Source organism: Leguminivora glycinivorella, chromosome 3, assembly GCF_023078275.1.
Source record: "Leguminivora glycinivorella isolate SPB_JAAS2020 chromosome 3, LegGlyc_1.1, whole genome shotgun sequence".
In the NCBI taxonomy this organism is placed as follows: Eukaryota; Metazoa; Arthropoda; class Insecta; order Lepidoptera; family Tortricidae; genus Leguminivora; species Leguminivora glycinivorella.
In genome coordinates this window covers 23,721,473-23,744,069 of record NC_062973.1, presented here as the reverse complement: position 1 = coordinate 23,744,069, position 22,597 = coordinate 23,721,473, and the positions used below count along the sequence as shown (strand labels likewise).

Sequence of the window (22,597 nt, the reverse complement as noted above, 5' to 3'; positions counted from 1 at the left end):
TCTAAAGTACGAAATCTCAAAATTTGCAAAGTAGTTAATACTTTTATACGGTTTTTTAGACTTAATGTTAACTATTAAACGAATTTAATCAAATAACTTTAATTTCTGGTCTTATAAAAGTAACATTTACGAAATCTGTAGTTGGTAGTTATCACTATTTACTGTTGGAAACACCACCGCTTCTCCACGCTACACGCAGCATCGGGGATTCCCCAATAAACGTTTGTATACTGAATGTTAATTGAATTAAAATGTACGTTATTGTTATTGAAACACGTTACAACTCACGAAAAACCGTTATTGTCGTATTATTTGTTCATCTGAAAAAAAACCATATTTAGAAAAAAAAACCATGGTGCTCGGTTTTTTTTCATGTTTTTTTTCACAATTCTGAAAAAAAAACATTTGGTTTTTTTTCTATTTACAACCCTAACCCTGGCTTCATTTTTTTTTTATAAACTGGCCAGTGATTGACCTTAGTCGCACCTGATGGAAAGTGACGACAAGGCCGAGGTTGTAGCTCACTGGTTCAGTAATAGCCTATTCACTCTTGACTTGAATACACCCAGATTGTATTCGCCCGGGAATACAGATGAGGGGAGCATGTTCCATTCCTTAGCAGTTCGCATTAGGAAAGAAGAGGCAAACCTCTTCGTGCGAATGAAAGGCAGGTCGACAACGTAAGGGTGAAACCGCTCCCCACGCCTGGTTGTCCGGTGATGGAACGGGGAAGGAGGAACCAGGTCATGCAGTTCCTGTGCACACTCTCCAGAATGACACTGAGACTCATGAGTGGCACTGAGACTTGAGTAGGTCTACCTAAGGGAAACTTCCCTTTATGGGATAGAGGCGTGATTGTATGTATGTATTTTAAATCGGGATATAAAACATTTTTGCAGACATGCTCTTTCAGGCACATAAGTGATATATTGCTAACCGTACTACATCTAAACCGACGGGTACAACTAAAGACAGATATTTTCCATTTACAAAACAATGGTACATTTGATAGGTTCAACGTATAAATATGGCCGAGGCGAGCAAATTGCGACTCTTTGTTGCGGTCTGTTTCTCATTTGCCGCGGAGGAGGATTGCGATCGTTTGCAGAGCAAAGGACGACTAAATTAGAAGATAATATTTTATAGAAAATGCTCAAAACTTAATGTAACTACGCAAATAGCCCCCAGTCTTTTCGTACCTAGTAACAGCTTAACTGATACAATTTTTCTAACAATTTAGCGAATTCGGTGGATTCTTTATTTGACTAAGCTCCCAGGGTAGCAATTCATCGGCTGCGCGTAGCTCAATCGTAAGAGGTCGGTCGAATGTTCGCAGGCACATCGCAGGTCAGGGTTTCGAATCGCGGCCAGAAATAAAGTTTTTTTTTTTGTATTTATAAGAGTAATACCGTTCGATGAAAATACTAACTTAGCCTAACCTGAAAAGTGATTGGATAGCAAAACCGCATTTTGCTGTGCACATCAGAATTCCATGCAAGATTGTCTGTCTCCATATCTTGAATAATACGACAGATACACGGATATAGAAAAATCAGAACTCGATACATCTGAGCTCTTTTATCCGTTGGCAATACAGACTAGAGCGCTCATACAGAAATTACAGAAGTACAGGAAAACCAATTTAGGAGTAAAATGGGTTTGTGACAATGATTGTCACAAATCATCGTAAATCATTGTTTATCTGCTGTACTAACAATAAATTATACTAACGCAACGATTGAAAATTAAGTCTTTCGCGTCATTTGACGAACTCCTTTATTAGTTATTGCGAACGAGAAATGTTCAGTCCAGCGGGCCGGTTTTTGAGTCTCACGCGTTCGAATTCAGAAAATTGTTACTGAAAATAATAGGCAAGTCACCGTTTTCAACCGGTATTTTAGTGACAGTGAGACTCAAAAATCGGCCCCCTGGCCCCGTAGCCGAGTGGCAGTTTCTGCGACGCGAAACGCCACCGAAACGCCGCAAAAATGTAGTCTGGCTCTGTCGCACCAATACGCAAGAGCAATAGAGGTAGATAGCTACGAAAGATATTATCGTGAGCATTTGTACAATTCGGCTACGCACACTGCTCTAAATTATAACACTGAACCTTCTGAGGACAATGTCAACAATTCTGTAGGTTTTCGCTAAATAATAGTTGTACTAGTACCTACAAAGAATAGGCTCACTGTATGAGAAGCTCCAAATTTTACACCGGACATGTGGTTTTTTGACTTACAAGTTCATCACCCCCAACTATAAAGGTGGGACATTGACACAATCATAGCATCTTTGATGATCCTTCTAACCAGTTCTAAACGTTTCGTTTCGTTACTCTTAACACTGTGAATAATTTTCTGGGGTTAGCTCTTTGCCTAGTCTAGCATGCGAATCGAGCGATGTTCGATACTCATTGGAGTTTAATGGAAAAATACCTGTCTCAACTATGTTGCATACGATCGGATTTTTCTGCATGACTTTACAAGTGATATAATAAAATGTACAGGCATTCTGACTGCAGGATTCAACAATTCGAATTATGATAATACATCATACTAACTAACAAAAATAACTATTCCAAATTTCAAATCGATAGCATAAGTAGTTCTCGAGATTTTTAGGGCCACTTGCACCACCGAAAATGGAGGGTTAACCCACCATTTTATATGGAATTTGACAGTTGACAGCCCACTAACCTTGGGTTAAGCGGGTGGGGTAAGTGGCCCTTAGTAATGCATCAGACAGACAGCCATAACCTTAACGGTTCCTTTTGTACCTTTTTGGTACAGAACTCTGCAAAGTGATACCTAGCTACTACTTATAGATTGCCATTTAATATCTAATGCCTATGTGTTTTATAAGACAATGATTACAAGAATTCGCATTAAAAGGGCCTTATTTTGAGACCTGAAACTTTTAAGTACCGACACCGACTTTACCAACCCTTACGTCAACGTCAACTTGCGGAATCGAAAACTTTGATAATATTTGATATTATGTATTTAATTTAACATGTAAAATTTACAAAATATATTTGAGAGGCCGTATTCTTATATTTCTTTATCTCATATTTGGATAATTAACAGAGACATCACGTTTCGCATGTCTTGTCGCGGCTATTGGCGGAACTACATTTATGTCAAGACTGTGACACAACACATGACATTGATGATACGTGGTATGATTGTTACGAGGGCTCTGGAAGTTTCAATACTTTTTTAATATACGAAGTTGGTTTGAAATTGTGTGATTGTAAGTGAGGAGTGTCTTTTCAAAAGGACTTTTTTCTATAAGTCAACAGAGGTTATTTTTATATATGTCTTCCTAGAGAAATAAACCTTGTTGACTTATAGAAATAAGTCCTTTTCAAAAGACAGTCCTCAAGTAACGTACAGTCAGCCAAAAAAGTGGTTTACCACTTTTCGACCTTATGTGCTTAAAATAAAGTGCGTCCATAGGTTACGATGACCGCTTTCCATCAGGCGGACCGTATACCTGTTTGCCACCGACGTGGTATAAAAAAAAAGTGGTAAACCACTTTCTTGGCTGGCCGTACCTACTTAGTGCAATCGAAATGCTTGGGAATTCAAGGGGACGTACCTAATCTGCCAAAAAAAGACAGCTAAATAAAATTGGGCCTTTTAATTTGTTTATGTTGATAGAACAAGTGGTCCAAAATAATAATGAATTGATTCTGAAAGCCTAATACGAATTTAAGAAATATCTTGCGTATTTTTGAATTTGAGACCTATCTATGATAAAAGTAAAACATGTAACTAGTTGCCCGTGTCGTGACGGGTCAATAATTTCACCACGACTCGACTGTGGAATATGGGTTAAATTGTGATGTAGGCGAGAGGCTGGCAATCTGTCACGGCAATGTCACAATTTGGTTTTCTTTCAACCCCTTTTTGCCAATAGTTGCACTGAAACTTAGTAGTTCATGTGCTCTGCCTACCCCGTTATGGGATACAGGCGTGATTATATATGTATGTACGAATTAGTAGGTGCAATGAAAGCCTCGCGAAGCACGAAGAGTGACGTCATTTAAAGCATAATGTTTAATAAGTATGGCTCTGTGAAAGGACAAGAATAACTGCCCTAGGCCAATGGCCAGAAGGTTGAAGGGCCTTGTTGCAGACGCGATCGATCGAGGTCTACGGGTCGTCATCCTTGCATCTACAGTGCAAGGGAAGACAAAGACCTCCCCTCCACTAGTAAAATATTATGAAGAAAACTTTTTTTTATCTAACTCGCCCTCGGCTCGCCAGGCCTTTAATTAATGGTGTAACATGAGGAAACCGAATAATTCTAACAGCGTATTCCTAACTTTTCTGGATTTCGCCTACTTTAATTTCAGAGTTATAAGCATTAAAATAACAATTACTTATTATTTCTCAGAAGAAAACGCTGAATAACATTTTATCTTTATTTTGTCCTCAGAAATGCGTAGTTAAGAGGATACGGTAGCGAAAATGCTAAAATGGAAAGGAGCCCCCCTTTCAACTTGGGAATTTTAGTTAAATATACAAGTGTTATTAACTAGATTTATCGAAAACAAAAATTATCCATTAAGAACAACTCAGTCAAAAGATATTTCAAAAAAATCTTTAAAATCGAGGTTCCGCTCTCGACAGCCTCCTTCAAAACTTAATTAATCGGAACGAAATTTGAGAATCTGAATAACAATGAAATAATCTATGTCGGACCGTATAGCTATTTTGGTTAATTGTTACTAATCTTGAGTATCACACCTTTTTTGCGCCAAAATGAAAAAAGGCCGTTTTTGGAAATTTTTGTTTGGCTCTAGAGTCTTTAAAAAGCAGAATATCAAATAAATCAAAACGGTCCGACACAGATAAAAATAATAATCTGTGTTGAAAAAATAATTGCTCTATCTTTAAAAACCAGGGAGGAAATAGTCGAGAGCGTTTGTATGGAGAATTGACCCCTACCGTATCGTCTTAAAATCTTTCGGTTTCCTCATGTTACACCGTGCACTTATATCTCTGCTCTGTATCTGTATCTGAAAAAAGTTAAAAATTTGACTCCTTTTTTATGATATAGGAGGCAAACGAGCAGACGCATTGGAAAATTCGAGGGATGAAAAGGGAGGGTAGACTTAGGTTTGAATGGATAGATAACTTTCAAAAGACGCAGCCATCGTCAAGAGATTTGCAAAGAGGCTGAAATCCATGCTGACCACCGAAGCTAATGTGCTTGACATGGCACCAAAAGAAGTCCTTGAGCATTTGGTATTTGGATTTCTTCTTCATTTTAGTCATTTAAAAGTAGCTGAGAGGTGGCCGACATGAGTTCTACGTATGATTGTTTAGCGCGTGCATTTTGGACACTGACCTGTTAAGCCACTTCTGATGCTGACTGTACTAAATCTTCTGACGTATGATGTGTGAAAATAATGAAATAAGCATTATAATTACACATACACAAACAAAGGTGTTTTATAGTTTATTTTTATTTGATAATAATGAGAATTGTTTACTACAATGGGTAACCTTTCTCTCGTAACGTTGTCAACTAAGATATTTTAATTAAAAACATAATAACAATCATTAGCTGCAATAATTAAATTTTTACACAAGTGCTATACTTAATTACAATTCTAATTACCTGTACCCAAATAAAACAATCAAAGACAAAGTTAACGCAAATAATTTTTAAGAAAAAAAAACACCCGCCTTCCTTTGGGGTTCTGGTGATAAATACTTTCAAATGTTGGATTATGTTATCAATTCGTCTGTATATTTTTTAATGTTTGTTATTCGATATCTCCGTCATTTCTGAACCAATTTTGAAATTTGGATAATTCTGAAGTACTTACAGATGAGAATGATTATCAGAACGGAACTCTAACCGGGGCGGCTCACTCTTCATCAGCAGTTCCACTGCACCAAATGTCACTGTTCTGGACGTAAGTGCATGCTGTTCTTATAAAAATACCAAAGTCACTATAAGTGTGCCGTTCAGATTTGAGGAGTTCCGTTCTGACCATCATTAGCAGTTCCACTGCACCAAATGCCACTGTTCTGGACGGAAGTGCATGCTGTTCTTATAAAAATACCAAAGTCACTATAAGTGTGCCGTTCAGATTTGAGGAGTTCCATTCCGACCATCATCAGGAGTTCCACTGCACCAAATGTCACTGTTCCGTACGTAAATGCATGCCAAATGTATGCCTTTCAAATCACCATATGTATGCCTTTCAGATTTGAGGAGTTCCCTCGATTTCTCCAGGATCCCACCACCAGAACTGGGTTCTGAGAAAAATGGGACCAATCTGTGTGCATATACATTAAAAAAAAATTTTTTTTTCAAAATCGGTCCAGTAACGACGGAGATATCGAGGAACAAACATTAAAAAAAAATAAAAAATACAGACGAATTGAGAACCCCTTCCTTTGAGATTTGGAAGGCGGTTAAAAATACTTCACTTACTTCCAATATTCCAAATTTAAACGCGCACAGAGAACACACTGGCCGCAAAGACCACAGACAAACAAAAGCGCGCGAAAACGAAAAAGGCGGGAAACGAAACGCGACGCGGACGGCTCGGGGCCGAGGCAAAGACTAACGCGCTAACAGCCAGTCGCAATATTTACTGATCTCGTGAATACTAAATATACAGACTTCATTACCTGTCTACGTATTACCGAAACGGAACCGAAAGCGATAACACGATCGGTAAATAAAAAATATCGTCAGTGTGGCATGTCACGCTTATGATCAATTGGAGATTTTATTTAGCCCTTCAAGAGCGGAATACATTAGCAGTTGTACTAATTTCAGTACATGTGTATGTATATGAACTAAAATATAGAATAAAGAAAAATCTTACCGTGCAAGATGTCTATTACAGGATTTATAGGTAATACGAGTAGTGTGCTGCAAATACCTATCGGACCCTAGGTCCAAAGTAATAGAATGTGGTCTAAAGGACAGAAATGTATAATGTTTTTATTTTTTTGTTTGTTTTAAATTTTAAGAGATAAATTAAAATAAAACAAGACCGAAAGAACAGCGAAGGAAGAAATATTTTGAGTCTCGCCCATACATGTTATTTTACTAATTTACTCGTAAACTTCTATGTACCTTATTATGACGTTTATTTAATCCTTCCAAGGTGGGGCTATCAAAATCGTCACTTATCTTGGCCTGACTCTAACGTATCCTAAAATTAGCCGTCGTAATTTCGACTTTCTTAGACGTGTGTTTTCAGATTTAATCGCTCACATAAAACTGACGTAAATGCCGTCACATAAATGCCGAAAAAGAAACCATTTACAGCATTGTCTATGATCTGTATTATCATATTTTCATAATTTATATACGAATATTTAAGGGAGTTAGCGCTTGTTTTATTCAAATTGAAAACATTTATTCAGCGAGCGCGACACAAAGGACTTGGCAATAAGATCGCGGGCTGATTGGTTAGAGCAAGTTTGTCGGGCGGCAACGTCTTGCTTTTGTTCAGCTATTAATAGTATATTTACGAATATTACGATACACGTGCGGAAAATATGAAATTCGAAACGAGTGGCAATAAATTAAAAACACGACCGAATAAGGAAGATTAATTGGCATAAAAAAATCGTGTGAAAAATTTACTTTTAATAAAATTGTCATACAAACTGTATGGAAAAACGATTTGGTTTTCTAGTAAGATAGTTTGGTTCTATACAATTTTTTGATCCTGGATAGGAATGGGACCGATGGGCATAAAAAGTTTGTTAAAAATTACCTTTTTTCTCGCACCATGTATGTTTTTTCCAAGCAAAAGCTGCAAAATGCCAATCTACATTGGTTTTAAATCAATTGCGTAGCAGCACGGGTCTGGTAACTGCCCTCACTGACCCGCCATCAAAATAGACCCCTGTAGGACTTATAAAAGTATATTATTTTGAACTATGAAGTCCATGATTGCAGTACTGCGCCCTATAACTATACTTACAATACGTTACAATATACATACATAGATAGTATTCATACGTATTAATATAATATGTTATGTACTTATGTAATATGTATGTATGTGTCTGTCTGAACGTCAATAGCATGAGCCCTTTGACCGTGCTCCTTTGTATCAAGCTCCTGATGTAGCAATAAATTCAATAGCTTTATACCAGAATGTTACGGTATAATGAATGTATCAAAAGACGGTTGTCGGTTGCAAATGCTACATAAAGGTATTGGATCTATTTACTATCTGGTGGTGGTTTTAAATAATTCAGTGGTCATAGGGCCAAATAATATTGTTTGAACGAGGTGTCATCAACTCATCATCATCATCTCGCTAGGCCTTTGTCCCATATACTTGGGATCGGCCTTCCCCGTCCTTTTCTTCCATTCTGCACGACTGAGTGCAAGATCGGCGTCTATATTGTGGTCTTTCAGGTCTCGCTGAACCGTCGTCAGCCAGGTGGGCGGGCGTCTTCCTGGTCGTCGCTTCCTCGTTGGAATCTCGAGCGGTATGTAGTTTTCTGGACGGCTCTGTACTTGGCCGTACCACCTCAGACGTTTTTCCGTCAGCTTTTCAGTTATTGGCCCTACCTTGAAACTTCCCCGAATTTACACATTCTTGATTTTGTCCATCATGGTGACACCCGCCGACCAGGTAAAAGTATTGGATTTATTTACTATCTGGTGATGTGGTTTTAAATAATTCAGTGGTTATAGGGCCAAATAATATTGTTTGAACGAGGAGACCGTAGAACTAGAACTATAAAGGAGAACCGGACAAAATGGTCCAAGAACCAATAGCGACGTGACATATGTCATTAGAAAGGTGTTTCAATATACTACAATATTTACTATGGGGGCTCATTTCAAATCACTGTGTGAAAAAAGTTATGGCGATATAAAAAACTTATTTTCATAGACGATTTTAAGCAATAAAAATGAATTATTTCGTATTCCATGACGTTACAGTGTTCAATATACTACAATATTTACTATGGGAGCTCATTTCAAATCACTGTGTGAAAAAAGTTACGGCGATATAAAAACTTATTTTCATAGACGATTTTAAGCAATAAAAATGAATTATTTCGTATTCCATGACGTTACAGTGCTAGTTAAAACATGTTTATGAGTAGTTCTGGGGGGTGCAGATTGCCTGTAGGTGCCCTGAAGGGCTGATGACGGCCAAAACCTAAATACCACACTACCGATGTTATGTGTGCACAAGTGCCAACTGTGCGTCGCCCAGATAAACAATTGCAATAATATCTGGGGAGTGCGGAGTGCAGGATTTATCATTAATCAACCTCTTTATTAAACGATATCGCCACTTGAAATGAGTACCTACCTCTTTGGCCGGCATTGTCAATCAGATGAACAATAATATTCAATACTTAAATTCATGTCATTTTTACATAAATGAGTTTTTTATATCGCCGTAACTTTTTTCACACAGTGATTTGAAATGAGCTCCCATAGTAACTATAGTAGTATATTGAAATACCTTTCTAATGATATATGTCACGTCGCTATTGGCTCTTGGACCAGCCTCCATACATTTTTGCCGGTCCTACTTTAGATAAAAGAAATAAGTTAATCTACTTATTTGTATATTTAGAGGCCGGTCGAGCGTGTCCCATTTTGTACTGACATTGTTAATATGCATACGGACTGCGCTGAAGGGATCACAGACACACATGGTGGCCATGATCAACCAAAACACAAGGGCGTTGCCGGCCTCTAAGATAGGACTATGTTTAAAATCTATATGCTTTGACCTAAATGTTGTAGAGCAGGGGTTTTTAACCAGTGGCCTGCGAACCTGGTGCCTGGGGACGATTGAAATGATCTATTAACACACAAACACATTAGGAATCTGAGTATTCCTTTGTTATTTTTTTTTATAACCAATGGTGGCTATAATCTGAAATCTCAACTGTCGTTCCTGCCCCTCTAGCACAACTTGCCTTGTCGCGCGCGAGTCCATACTTGAAGTCGCGCTTGATGTATGGACTCGCGCGCGACAAGGCAAGTTGTGCTAAAGGGACTGGTTTAAAGTTCGTCTCTTATCGTTGAAATGTTAAAGAACATTAAATCCGTTCCGTGTAGGTATATGATACAAAATTATGATAATTGATAAAATTTCAATATCGAGTACAAATATCAATTTCACATTTCGCCAAGTTTTCCTACAGTTGGAAACAATAGCTCAATCACTAGCTGCACGATGATGTTTAATTAATCGTCTCCTTACAAATGCATGTGCTTCATGCACTTAAGTATTACCCTTAACACAATGTAGCGCATTCTGCGCATTCAGTGCAGAATCCATTCAGTTCATCTGAACTTTACCAAAGGAAAGATGTAATCACCATTAAATTTCCTTTACTAGACGTATGTATTGAGAAAAGTGAGTACCTGACGGTAAAGTTAGAAATTTAAGATCAAGAGCTCTTGGTGGCGGAACAAGAGGCATGTCTTTTTTTGGGCGTTTCCTACAGTAGGTATTAGGTACAACGAGATATCAACCTGGACCTGTAGCCAAAAGTATGTATAATATTTGGTAGGTTCTCTTTATATTGATTTAAACTAACACGATCTTCACTCATATTATTAAATTAAAACGGGACTTAATCGCGCAGAGTGCAACCCTAGCGTAAAAGTGACTGATGACAATCAAGTGCCGGTAGTTCGAAAAACTCGTACAGCTAGAAGATGTTGATACAACTCCGAGCCAGTCTACCCGTGACCACGGACGTAATGTCATGTCCGAAACGTCGGGTTAAATATAAAACGTAAGTTTTACGCGATTAAGTCCCGTTTTAATTTAATAATATAGGTTCTCTTTCTATCGCTTTTCCACTTTGGTGCGACAGAGTAAGTTGAGTACCGTTCGTCACGAAACATCAATGATTGTTTATTTGGCTACGGATTCTGATATGATACGACACCAACTTGGTCACTATCTTACGGTGAGAGATACTGGTTATACAGAAAAGGGGCAAGTTATTATAATACCTGTTTTGTTACCAGTTTACTTAGGGGCGCGTAGCTGCCATTATTTAACACATTCAGTGTCGCTCATCGCTCATCCGAAATAGAGTACTCTGTCCGTAGGCACTCTTCGCTACATGCGAATTTCCCCATGTTACCGTCTACGGTCGTGTCGTAGCGCGTAGCACGCGCTGGCACTGAAAGTGTTAACGCGTACTCGTAACATCGAAACGACCGTATACCCTCGTAAAAATAAAATACACCAGTCTGAAACCGCCCTTAGGGCCAATTTAGACGGTACGAGAACTCGCATACGAGTTTTATTACATTGCGGTCACAGACCAACCCCTATAGACATCTATTACAAGACGACTCGCGGTGGCCAGCCTTCCTAGTATTTGCACTGATATAAGCGCGGGCGCTCGCCGTGCCCGATCAGTATCGACCAAGTAACAGACCCGAAAGCAGCGCGTGTTTTTCGCACAAAAAAATTGGAAAAGGGTATTTTGATGCCTTAAAGATGTCCACCTGTAGTGTGAAATGGTGTGGAAAGGTAACAAGAAGCTCAAATTTAAAAACAGACGGCATTACATTCCACAAATAAGTCATATTTATAATTTATTCAGAGCCGGCATAGGTCAACTTACATTGGCCACTTACGCGTCAGTAGAGGGACAGTCATACTTCTGTCCCTTTTCATCTGGCGCGACTGCCCGCCGTCCTTGAAACGGCCAATCACAGCGCGCTTAACACATTCCCCGCCCGCTCCTCGCACCCCAAACACTGGTGACTCGTATCGCGAACCAAATATACAAGACTGCCACTCTATAGGAGGTTCTCTGTGATTGCGGTATTTGTGGCTGTGCAAAATTATATGTAACCTCAACAGCCCGCAATGTAACTAAAATCGTGAGTTTTCACGCCGTCTAAATCAAGTCTTAGCCCCTGCATCGTTCGAGTATGTCGTTAAATTGCCCTCACCTCCTCCCACTTAGTAATTTCGTACCTACTAAATTGCAATCCCCATGCATCCCCTAGGGCAATAAACACGGGCGGGGCACTATCTGTAACGTGTGTTTTCATACATATGTATTATATTATATTAAGATGATGATTTTCAGCTAAATTAAGTTAAGTTTTTAAAATTAAATGGCCTCAGTCCATTGGTGGGACTATTTTGCCAGGGACAAGGTGATATAAGCTAATTGTTATTGATTTTCGAACGGTAAGTACGACAGTGTACGGTGAGCTGGCACTTGTAAATTAATAGCTAGATTTTACAAGAGCACGTGGACTATCGGCCGTTGACGACAAAAAAGTGGCTAAACGCGTTTCGAGATTAATTCTTCATCAGCTTCTCACTATAACATTAGCTTACTGCATAATAAGCTATCGAAATTACACTTTAAACAACATTAATGAGCAAAAGAAGGAAAAATTATTCACGACACAATACCGGTAAGATGACGTTCGAACCAGAAGTCCTATATTAAATTAAAAATATTGTTTTGACGTCTGTGTCATAGGTACTGGTACTAACTATGCCTTCACCGATTTTAGGTACAGATTCTTAAATTTTTTCAAAGCAAAAGTTAAACCTCGAGAACATTTTACAGTTTTTCAATTCAGTTGGTGCTTTTCACAGCAGAGTCTTACTTAAACAGTCAGGAACGTAAATGTTGCTTCGTCATTCCATTAACCAAGTAACTTGGAGTTGATCATATAAAAAACTGAATAAAATTGTACCATATAAAATGATTTATTCCTAGATTCGGTAGTAGCTGGCGTAACTGGTCCTAATTAAATAGGGTGAAATGACCAAACCCTGAACCGCAAAACTTTTCTCTTAATTTAAAGCAGCCAATAGGCTATGATTTACACTCCACTTTATTTTACAGGCCTCTAGATACTTGACATGACTCTTGGAATTCCAGGGGCCCGGCCCTCTAAATTTACCAGGGTCTCCTACATCTCAACACCATAATGTTAGCCAAATGTCCCTTCAGGTGAGGTCAAAATGGGACCTGTTATATGGAGAAGTGTGTCTCGCCTTCAAATTTGGACTACCTACTTTAACAATTAACTAAGGAGTGTCTTTTAAAAAGGACTTATTTCTATAAGTCAACAGAGGTAATTTTTATCTATGTCTTTCTAGAGAAATAAACCTTGTTGACTTATAGAAATAAGTCTTTTTGAAAAGACACTCCACAACTTATGACAAATTTTGAGAAATCAACTAGTTCACAACCTCCAGAAGACCTAAAGATGCTTAGCAACAAGGCCATCAAATAGCTGATTGGACTCAATTTGTACTTATGAACATTTCTGTTCTTGTTTCTCTGTGATCAGAACTTTGTGTTGCAGCTTCTGTGATTGAATTACCATGAACAGTTGTGTGGAAAGGAAAATAAAAGCAAAATAAAATAAAACTTACAAAGAAATGCCCCATTGTTTCTAAAGTAGTAATATCCATGGTCACCAAATAAAAATCACTGTAAACAAAAACAAAACGAAAAATCACTAGATAATAAATAAATATAAACTAAATTCAACAAAACTTAAAGAAATACCAGTTTAGTTAAAAAGGATAGGAAGGGACTAATTAATTTAAAAAATCAGGCTGTTCTCTTCTACCTTATAGTACCTAAATATGTATAATATTATTGTGTCGATACTTACGTATGAATTTTATTCCAGCGTGTACCTTGTAGATCCAGAAAGAAAGCACTTTTCTTCACTAGAAACTGTTAGCAAAATGCAAGGTGGAGCTGGAGCTTGAGCTCAAGTTTAATCGGTCCAATACTTTCACTCATTTTATCATATAAACCGCAATATTTTTGAACCATGTAGACCATAATTCATTCACAAATAGACAGAAACAACAAATCAATCAAGATTTGCGTCCCAGTTTTCGATGTTATCTGTCATTTGTCATGTAAAATTTCAATTATTTCATTTATTTCACAAAATACGTTGATCAATCAAATTCATTTAAATAATACTTTTTTTAGTATAATTAGTTTATTATGATATTTTGTATGTCATTTAGACCTGTAATAGTTAATTAATATTCAATATACAAACAATTCGTGACGTCTTGGTACAATAGGTTTGCGTGAAAAGGAACGAAGCGATTATGACAATGACAGTTTAAGTACGTTTAGAAATCGTAAAAAAATCTATCTTTGTTATCAGTGGTTATCAATGATTTTTCACTTAGCTCTTTCTTCGATTATGTCTTCTTTATCGCCCTCAAGTATTTCATCGAAGATAGATAAATAAAATAGAAATTTTCGATGTTCATTTTGATAATGGTAACGAAATTTTACCATAAGTCGAACGATCGGAACGATTATCGACAGATATCGAACGATTATCGAATGAATGTCAAATCAAGAACCCTTCCCCTCCTCCCTAGTGATATGATAACATTGCTGGTGAGGCGAGTGCGTAGGTGTTGTGCGAATAGCCTAGGCTAGCTGTCTGTAGCCGCGCTGCTATCGCAAGTATCGCATAATCAGTTGCTACGTTTATACACCAGCAGGTTGACGTCCAGTGTTTTCGTTTTATTTACACCATTATATTAAATTAAATCAAGTTTCTGTGCGATAACTTTACAATGGCAGAGAAGCAACTGAAAAACAGAGTTTGCATAATCGGTTCAGGGAACTGGTAAGTTGGATGTCTCGGCGATAAATAATATTCATAATCTTTGTTTGTTTTTTCGGTGAAACTAATGGGCCATGTAAGATGATTTTATAACCTTACGTTACAGTTTAGTGCGATGACATAACAAGGATCGTTTGTACTTATATCTATTTTGCCATACGGAAATGCAGTTTATTTCTGACCTTCAATAACATTCTGCGTTCTTGCACCTTCACATAACTTCTGCAGGGTTAACCTTGTGTATAGGGCAATATAAATATTATTACCAACTAAGTAAGATTATATTTTTTATTCAACAGGGGATCAGCTATTGCTAAAATTGTTGGCAAAAATGCGGCCCGGCTACCTAACTTTGAGGACACAGTTACAATGTGGGTGTATGAAGAAATTATAGAAGGGAAGAAACTAACGGAAATCATTAATGAAACACATGAGAATATTAAATATTTGCCCGGACACAAATTACCTGAAAATGTTGTAAGTATTCCTTATGTATTAAGCATCTATATTAGTTGATACTTATGTTATTATTTTATTGGACAAGTAATTAACCCATCGTCTACCAAGCCGAAAGCACCCCTTTCAGGCTGAAGATTACTGGTAAAATATTTTGTGCTGGCATTTGATTCTGACAGAGATTACTGGTAATTTAACTCACAGAATGCACTTTTATTTATATCATAAGAAAGGAATTTTGTGTCAAAATCACAATTACCAGAGAAAATTAATATTCCAAATTTGGCGTGACCTGCAACTAACTACAGGTTAAATAAATAACTTTTCTAAGTTGTTGGTTCAAGAGCATATTTTACAAATAAATGTTTCTTGAAGACTCATGTTACTTTAGCTACCTAACATTTTGACTATATCAATTTTTGCAAATCAATAATATTTTGTTATTATGATCTTTTGTTTATTTGAGAACAATAATAAGTATCAATACATATTTATAATGCTGTTTCCACATAGAAGTAAATGGGCAAAGTACAAGTTTGACTTCTAATGAGATTCTAATTAGAATGATAACCTGATTGCTTGTTATTTACTTATGATACTTATATTTTTTTTTTACATTAAGGCTAGCTGGAGCAGGTGCATGGACTAATTGGTTAACAAAAATTAAGCAATTAATTAAGCAATGCTTACTGAGGTCTCTCAAAGCCTCAAAGCAGTGGTACAATGCTAGAGCTAGCTACCACTCTTAGAATTATTGTATTTGGGCATTTGCCTCCTAATTAGCTGTCAGTTTTGTGACGACAATTTTATTAAGCATAAAATCTGTCTAGAAATTTACTTTTTTCACATTCTGAACCTAGATTATCGCTTAAAGTGTAAGTAATTAAAACAAAAATATTGTTATTGAACTTTCAAGCCTAATTATTGTCACAAAACTGACAGAGAGTTAATTTTTGTTAACAACTTACGCTAATTGGGGGGTCCCAAATTCTGAAAATGACCATTTATTATTTTCTGTCAGTGTCCTTTGAGTTTGTTAGCAAGTAGCTACCTAACACTTAACAGAGTTCCACGGTATCACACCTGAAATTTCAGTTAAAATAAAGAATTTAAAATGAAAACCTCAATCATACTTGTATGGCAGGTAATGTGGTAACTCCTATTAATTGGAGCATCCTGTATTTGGCCGAGCGCAAACCGGTCCGGCCAAAGCGGGCGGCTGCCAACAACAAGGAAAATAAGTGACAATAATTATGTGCTATTACTTAAATGCTATTTGCGCTCAGTGCAATGTTGGCGGTTTCTTGTTTTGGTTATAATTAGGGATGTTACGAATATTTGCATTCGCATTCGCATATGCGAATGATTCGCATTCTTTTAAACATTTGCATTGACATTCGCATTCGCTTCAAACGATGCGAATGTTTTGCGAATGCGAATGTGTGCAAGTCGCAGCTTGTTCCTCGCCCGCGCCGGCCGCTCCAATTGCTACTTGTCGACTGTCGACTCGCGCATGCGCAGATAGGTCAAATTCGTACGGCGTGAAGTTCGTACTCGGCATTTTGACCAATAGTGCTTACTAATTGAATATTTTAATTTTTTTACCTAGCGGGTTGTTGGTGATTGCTTGGTTTTTATTTTGGTTTTTTATGAAATTCAGCGATATTCGCATTCGCATTCGCACATTCGCATTCTGAATATTCGCATTCGCATTCGCGAATGTGACACATGCGACATTCGTGACATCCCTAGTTATAATACGAGTATGTATAATGAATAGAATACCTACATAATTATATGATTGTTGCATTGTATAACATCTACCGCTGAATGGAATAGGTATCGAGACAAACCTTATTGGTTTAACGATACTATGTAAATTAATTAGAGATTTATGTTTGTAATTACCTAAAATAAATAAATAAAAAAAAAATATGTTTGGCAATAAGGGTGCAATAACCGAACATAGACCCTTTAGATTATGCGCCCACGGCCGACTTTGTTGCCGCAAAATTTTTGTCTCTTCGACGTGTTTCTATGACAACTTGCGTCGCTACGTGGGCGCACTTTCATACCAGCCCGTAGTCCGATGGTGTGAGAGACAAAAAAATTGCGGCGACGAAGTCGCCCGTGGGCGACGCGCCCTAAGTGTGTTTTCACATCCAATCCGATATCGGATGTCGGACCGATATTCCATATATTTACGCCGCCATCTTAGATTTTTTCCTTTGAAATCCTCCCGACATCCGATATCGGGTCGGATACTGTGAAAACGCACTTAGACAAAGAACGCCACATTGCCCCAGGTTAACGTTCTAATTTCAAACGTTTGGCACTGCATGCGTTCCGCGTGTGACATCTATTTCGGGCCTACTACCTTACGCGTTCACTGCCAATGTCACTCAATACTCAATGTCTGTTATGTAACTACCGGCTGCGTAACTTATCTATTTGTATGCTTAAGAGTGATTAATATGAAGATCGTTAGTTAAAATGGCGATTATAATTCAATCTTATGGAAAAAGAAAATTGATGTTTCGTTACTTTTATAGACGTAACGCGAATTTATAAATGTTGATAACGAAGTTAGCTGTATTTTTTATGTGCTTATCTATTTAAATCGATCGTCAAATATTATGCATACCTAATAAGTGATTATCTGGAAACGTAGGCTTTTACGAATTAAATCTCAAACTTGGTATGTTTGAAACAAAAATAAAATTTATTGCTTAGTAAGAAAAATAAAAACCTAGTATGGTATTGCCTCAAAGCCCTTTGCGCGAGTCTGAAGTTCATTTCATTTGACGGTTAAACTAAATTAATTATTAATTAAAATTGATTACCTTGCAGTGATTTAGTAATTACCTATGATAACACGCTAATCGTGTTTTTATAAAAATCATCACCATCAGCAATATTGTAAGTTATGTACGTATAATATATACATATAGATTATAGTTATGTTCGAATTTTTGAAGTAGGTAGGGTAGACCCTATTTGAGTGTATTATGAGTTCATTATACTTTACCTACTCTATAACTAGAATGACACGAAAAACTTACGTAATGTAATTTTAGCCGGGTCTACACCGACCGCAATGCCTCGCGCGCAAAACGTCCGTGCTCATGAGTGCAAGTTCGCCTCGCCCGAAACAATTTGCTTTTGGGGTGGCTGTTCACATTCTCCATACATTTTCCATGACCTGGTTATAAATATACTCTTATACGTATTCTGAACTCAAGATAAACTATCTGCGGATTTTACTACGTCCGTTATAAATCCATATAATCCATGTATGTAATATTGACAGGCATATTGGATAGCAAACAACTGTTATGAATTGATAAGCATAAATATTAGGTCTTTGTTGTTTTCTATATATATTTTTCGTGTAGGTATTCCGACACTTGTAAGTATTCCGATTAAGTACAATGCAATTAATATTTATATCGAGTTGATCTGATGAGTGATGACGCCGTCGATATGAAGCGGAACTCTACGATTGAAAAACCCCAAATACATGTTTAGGGTAATGAGAAAGTCTTCAAGAGGTATACCTACTAAATAGACAAACCACATTGTCAATGCCAAGTGGCTGCTCTGGCGGTCTAGCACAACTGGCATTCTCTCCCGCGAATCCAAACTTCGAGTCGCGCTTTATGTATGGATATGGACCCTGTAATGTCACGCTATTACACTATATACATCGGGTTGGCTCGCCAATACACACCGCACGTCCGTGCTCCATCACACTCGGACACCGACTGCCATATGTACTCGAGACACCTATACACTACATCCCTTTCTTGTTTTAATTTTTTTTTTATAAATATTTAAATAATAGGTCAATTTAGTTTTAATTCAAATACTTGCCATGCTGTGCCGTGTATCTCTTTTTTTTTTTTTTTAATGAACTACGTTTCTTCTAATTGTCTGCCCACTTTCGTCATTCCTAACTTGATCATCTCCGTCTTTACCACTTAGTACTGTATGTGAAGTAGTTATAATTAGGGATTAATTTTCTATCTTTAGTCATATGTTTAGGACATTCCGGTCTGAGGGTTGACTCAGAGCGGACGCTGCACCACCACCTGCAGTGTATACTCAAACATACTTGTGTGTTTTATTAACTACAATTCCTAGATGTCAGTCTCCCTCCTTCTTCTTTAAATCTGTTACCTTTTCCAATTCAGACTGTTTTGAAAACTAGATTAGTACATTTTTTTTATATACATATATGATTGTTTTTTTTTCTTTCTTCAATAGCATACAAATCATACAATATAATTGTACAATGCAAGCATCGCACATTTCTCGCGTCAGCATTAAAATTAATATAATTATGACTTGATTAGAATTGCTTTGCATTGCTTGATTGCATTTGCATGCATTTAGTTATGTTTTATTGCAAATAAATAATGATTGATTGATTGATTGATCGCTGTATTTGCGATTACGCTATACATCGATTTATGCATTAGTTTATGTTTATACGTGCTCCTAGCTAGTACTCAGTATACCTTGGTTATCAATAAATTTATAAGTGTATCAAAAATCAGTGTTTCTATCAAGACTACCATCAACCATCAAGAATCATATCATCTAAGGTGTACGGCTCGTACAATAATATTTCACTAATTTCATACCTTTTCATGATTTACATTATTATTATTATTTTTTTTTTAATAGGTCGCTTGTCAGGCGTCTAATGTATATTAGGTAATTATTGATGATAACATTGATAACTGATTGTATCGGCCCTATACTTCATTATATGCACCTATTATTGCTAGTAACTAGTAAATAGTACATATAAGTATTTAGTTATAGAACCTAATGTATCTGGAGCCTCGTCTGCCGACAAACCATACTCTGGTTTGGCAGAAGATAAATTTAGTTGTAGGTTTAGTTTTTGAATAAACATTTATTTAATTTTTCATTTCATCTAATGCAATTCATAATACTTACGGATATTATAATGTTTAGTTAGATCTACTCATAAATTTAATTATAAATTGCAGTGCATAGTTATTAAAACTTTTACTGTCTACTGTTTTTTTTTCTGGATCGAAAGGGCTCGTGATTCATTGCATTGTAATACATAGAGATACTATATAGAATATGCATTAAAATCCTATTCAGGGTCACGTATCCACTTTATCGTTTTATTGATTTTGTTTCATCATGATCAGCTTTCTTTCTCGTAGATACTTTGTACCACACAAAGTAATCAACGATTAATTTTCTAAAATAGATAGCTGTTCATATACTATTTAAGAAGTGCTTACCCAATTGACCCAATTATACTAACATCCGATTTATATCTACACAGTATGTATATATTTTAGATAACACTTTTCTTTTAAAGTATTTTATCAACATCTTTTTTTTATTATTATTATCTCTTTATCTATCTTAAGATCTTAACTCTTAGGCTAGGCTATTTTATAATATGATTATTAAAGAAATTACAAAACCACTTTTTTTTTTTTTTTTTTTTTTTTTTTTTTTGCTGATTGGCGATTGACCATAGTCACCCCCGATGGAAGGTGAAGATATAGTCGAAGATGGAGCTCACCGATTCAGTAATACTTAGCATATTCACTTTTATCTTAAAGAGACCGAGGTCGTATTTTTCTGGGAACATCTATGGTGGGAGTGCATTCCATTCCTTTGATAAAATATTATCTAAATTATTACCCAAATATTATCTCCTTCATTTACTTTCTTTGCGCTGTTAACCGAACAAATCAGCATGCCCATTTACAAGGCATCAAGTCATACTGAAATTGACCGGAGTAACAGGAGTAACAGAATACTTATACAGCTCACCGAACTACGAGGTAACTACCTCGTAGTAGGTAAGCACAGTGTTTCTCCCCAGGTACCACGATTTGAATTTGTTTTTGCAGCTGTGTCTTTAAATTCCTTCAGGAGATGTTATATCTTGACAGACTCAGCGTTTATTTATGTGTCACACGGAGAGAAAAACAACTAGATTTAATGTTCGTTCAACATTTCTATTTTTTTTTTTTTTAAATTGCGCCTACGTGTTCTTTCATTCCAACTACAAGTTTGATGTTGTTAAGTGTAGTTACACTTCCTTCTACATTTTTTTTTATACCACGTCGGTGGCAAACAGTTATAGGGCCTCCTAATTGAAAGCGGTCACCGTAACCTATGGACGCCTGCAACTCAAGGGGTGTCACATGCGCGTCGTCGACCCATTAGAAACTTGTATAGTCCTTTTTTTTTTAGAACCCCATACTGTAGTTCATCGGGGAATACCTTGACATAGCTCATTCCACAGCCGGAGCGTTCGTGGGAGGAAATATTATTGTTTTTTTTTTTTTTGAACCAATCTTTTATTTAAACCAACAAGTCGATTTTGTAAAAGCACATGTCACATATTGATTTAAACATAATGTTTGGCTGATTCAATAAAATATATTTTAACAAGTTTGACCTTGTTGTTTGGTTCGTACAAATTCGACTTGTATCATCAATATTGTGATTTATTCCCTTTACTAAAATACTATTGTTTCAAACAGATAAACACGCAACAAGACGAGTTTGTTAGATTCACAAGGCAAATTTCTCTCAGTTGTACCCTTAACTTCACATCCGTCTATCAATCCATTTATATATAGAATAGAATCATGTTCCCTAACTTCTAAATAATGTAAATGACGTGTCTCGTGTATAATTGACGTGAAGCATTGAAATCTGTGATTATTTAACATTTTACAATCACTACAGACAAAGCTGATTCAGCCGCTGATTGTTGTCCTTTTGTTCATTTTCTTGACCAGACGAAATAAGGTCACTAGTGAGATTTCAATATCCTCCCGTGAAATTACGCAAACAAGTTCAGCATTTTTATTTCTTATTTTTTTTTTCTATATTAGTTCAATAGAGGCTCACAGATCCATTAGTTTATTTGTTTTAACTGGACACCTGACTTGTATGAGATTCACCTACATGAATCTCTGCAGTATGTACCTATTACCCTAACTGATAACGAGTACCTTCAGTACCAATATATTTTTGTAATGATTTTCAACTGACGTAGATTGTCTTTGAAAATCTATCATAGATCAACTTAAATAGGCATGTCTTTCTCTTGAGGTCACCCATACTGACAAAGCCTTGTTGACGGTAAGCAGAGTTAGCAACTTCTTTTTTTTCCGCGTTGTTGAAATGTATCAAGCGTTCGCTTAATTTTATTCAATTCAGCTGCACCACTACGTGTTTTTTTTATATACAATGCAATGTCAAACCAATGAACTGTCTTTATTTTTTTTTTTCACTCTTTTCACTCTGATTGACGTTAGCGGCATCTAGCATATAAAGAGTGCTCTTTTCCAGCGCTCCTACCGAACTCCTACTGATGTAGGATCACCTTCGCTGTCAAATGCCTCCAACGACAATTAAGAAGCCATACTGGACTTTCTTGGGGCAACCTGTACCCAATCAATTTAATGATTCTAACTAACACAAG

General features: G+C 36.7%; 2 protein-coding genes across 5 annotated transcripts in view; one reads left to right on the top strand and one right to left on the bottom strand.

Moving 5' to 3' along the window:
- LOC125224735 (fatty-acid amide hydrolase 2-A-like) overlaps positions 1 to 6,573 on the bottom strand; it is a 29,195-nt gene extending 22,622 nt beyond the window's left edge. The window contains exon 1 of the mRNA XM_048128173.1: positions 6,457 to 6,573. The gene's annotated coding sequence lies outside the window, so the exon portion shown is untranslated. The remainder of the gene's footprint in view (positions 1 to 6,456) is intronic.
- A 7,827-nt stretch (positions 6,574 to 14,400) lies between these two features.
- The window catches only part of LOC125224736 (glycerol-3-phosphate dehydrogenase [NAD(+)], cytoplasmic), a 47,513-nt gene continuing 39,316 nt past the window's right edge, over positions 14,401 to 22,597 (top strand). For all 4 annotated transcript variants that reach the window (XM_048128177.1, XM_048128178.1, XM_048128175.1 and 1 more), the window contains exons 1-2: positions 14,401 to 14,643; positions 14,940 to 15,117. In XM_048128177.1, coding sequence (XP_047984134.1) covers positions 14,591 to 14,643; positions 14,940 to 15,117 — 231 coding nt within the window. In that variant the 5' untranslated portion in view covers positions 14,401 to 14,590. The remainder of the gene's footprint in view (positions 14,644 to 14,939; positions 15,118 to 22,597) is intronic.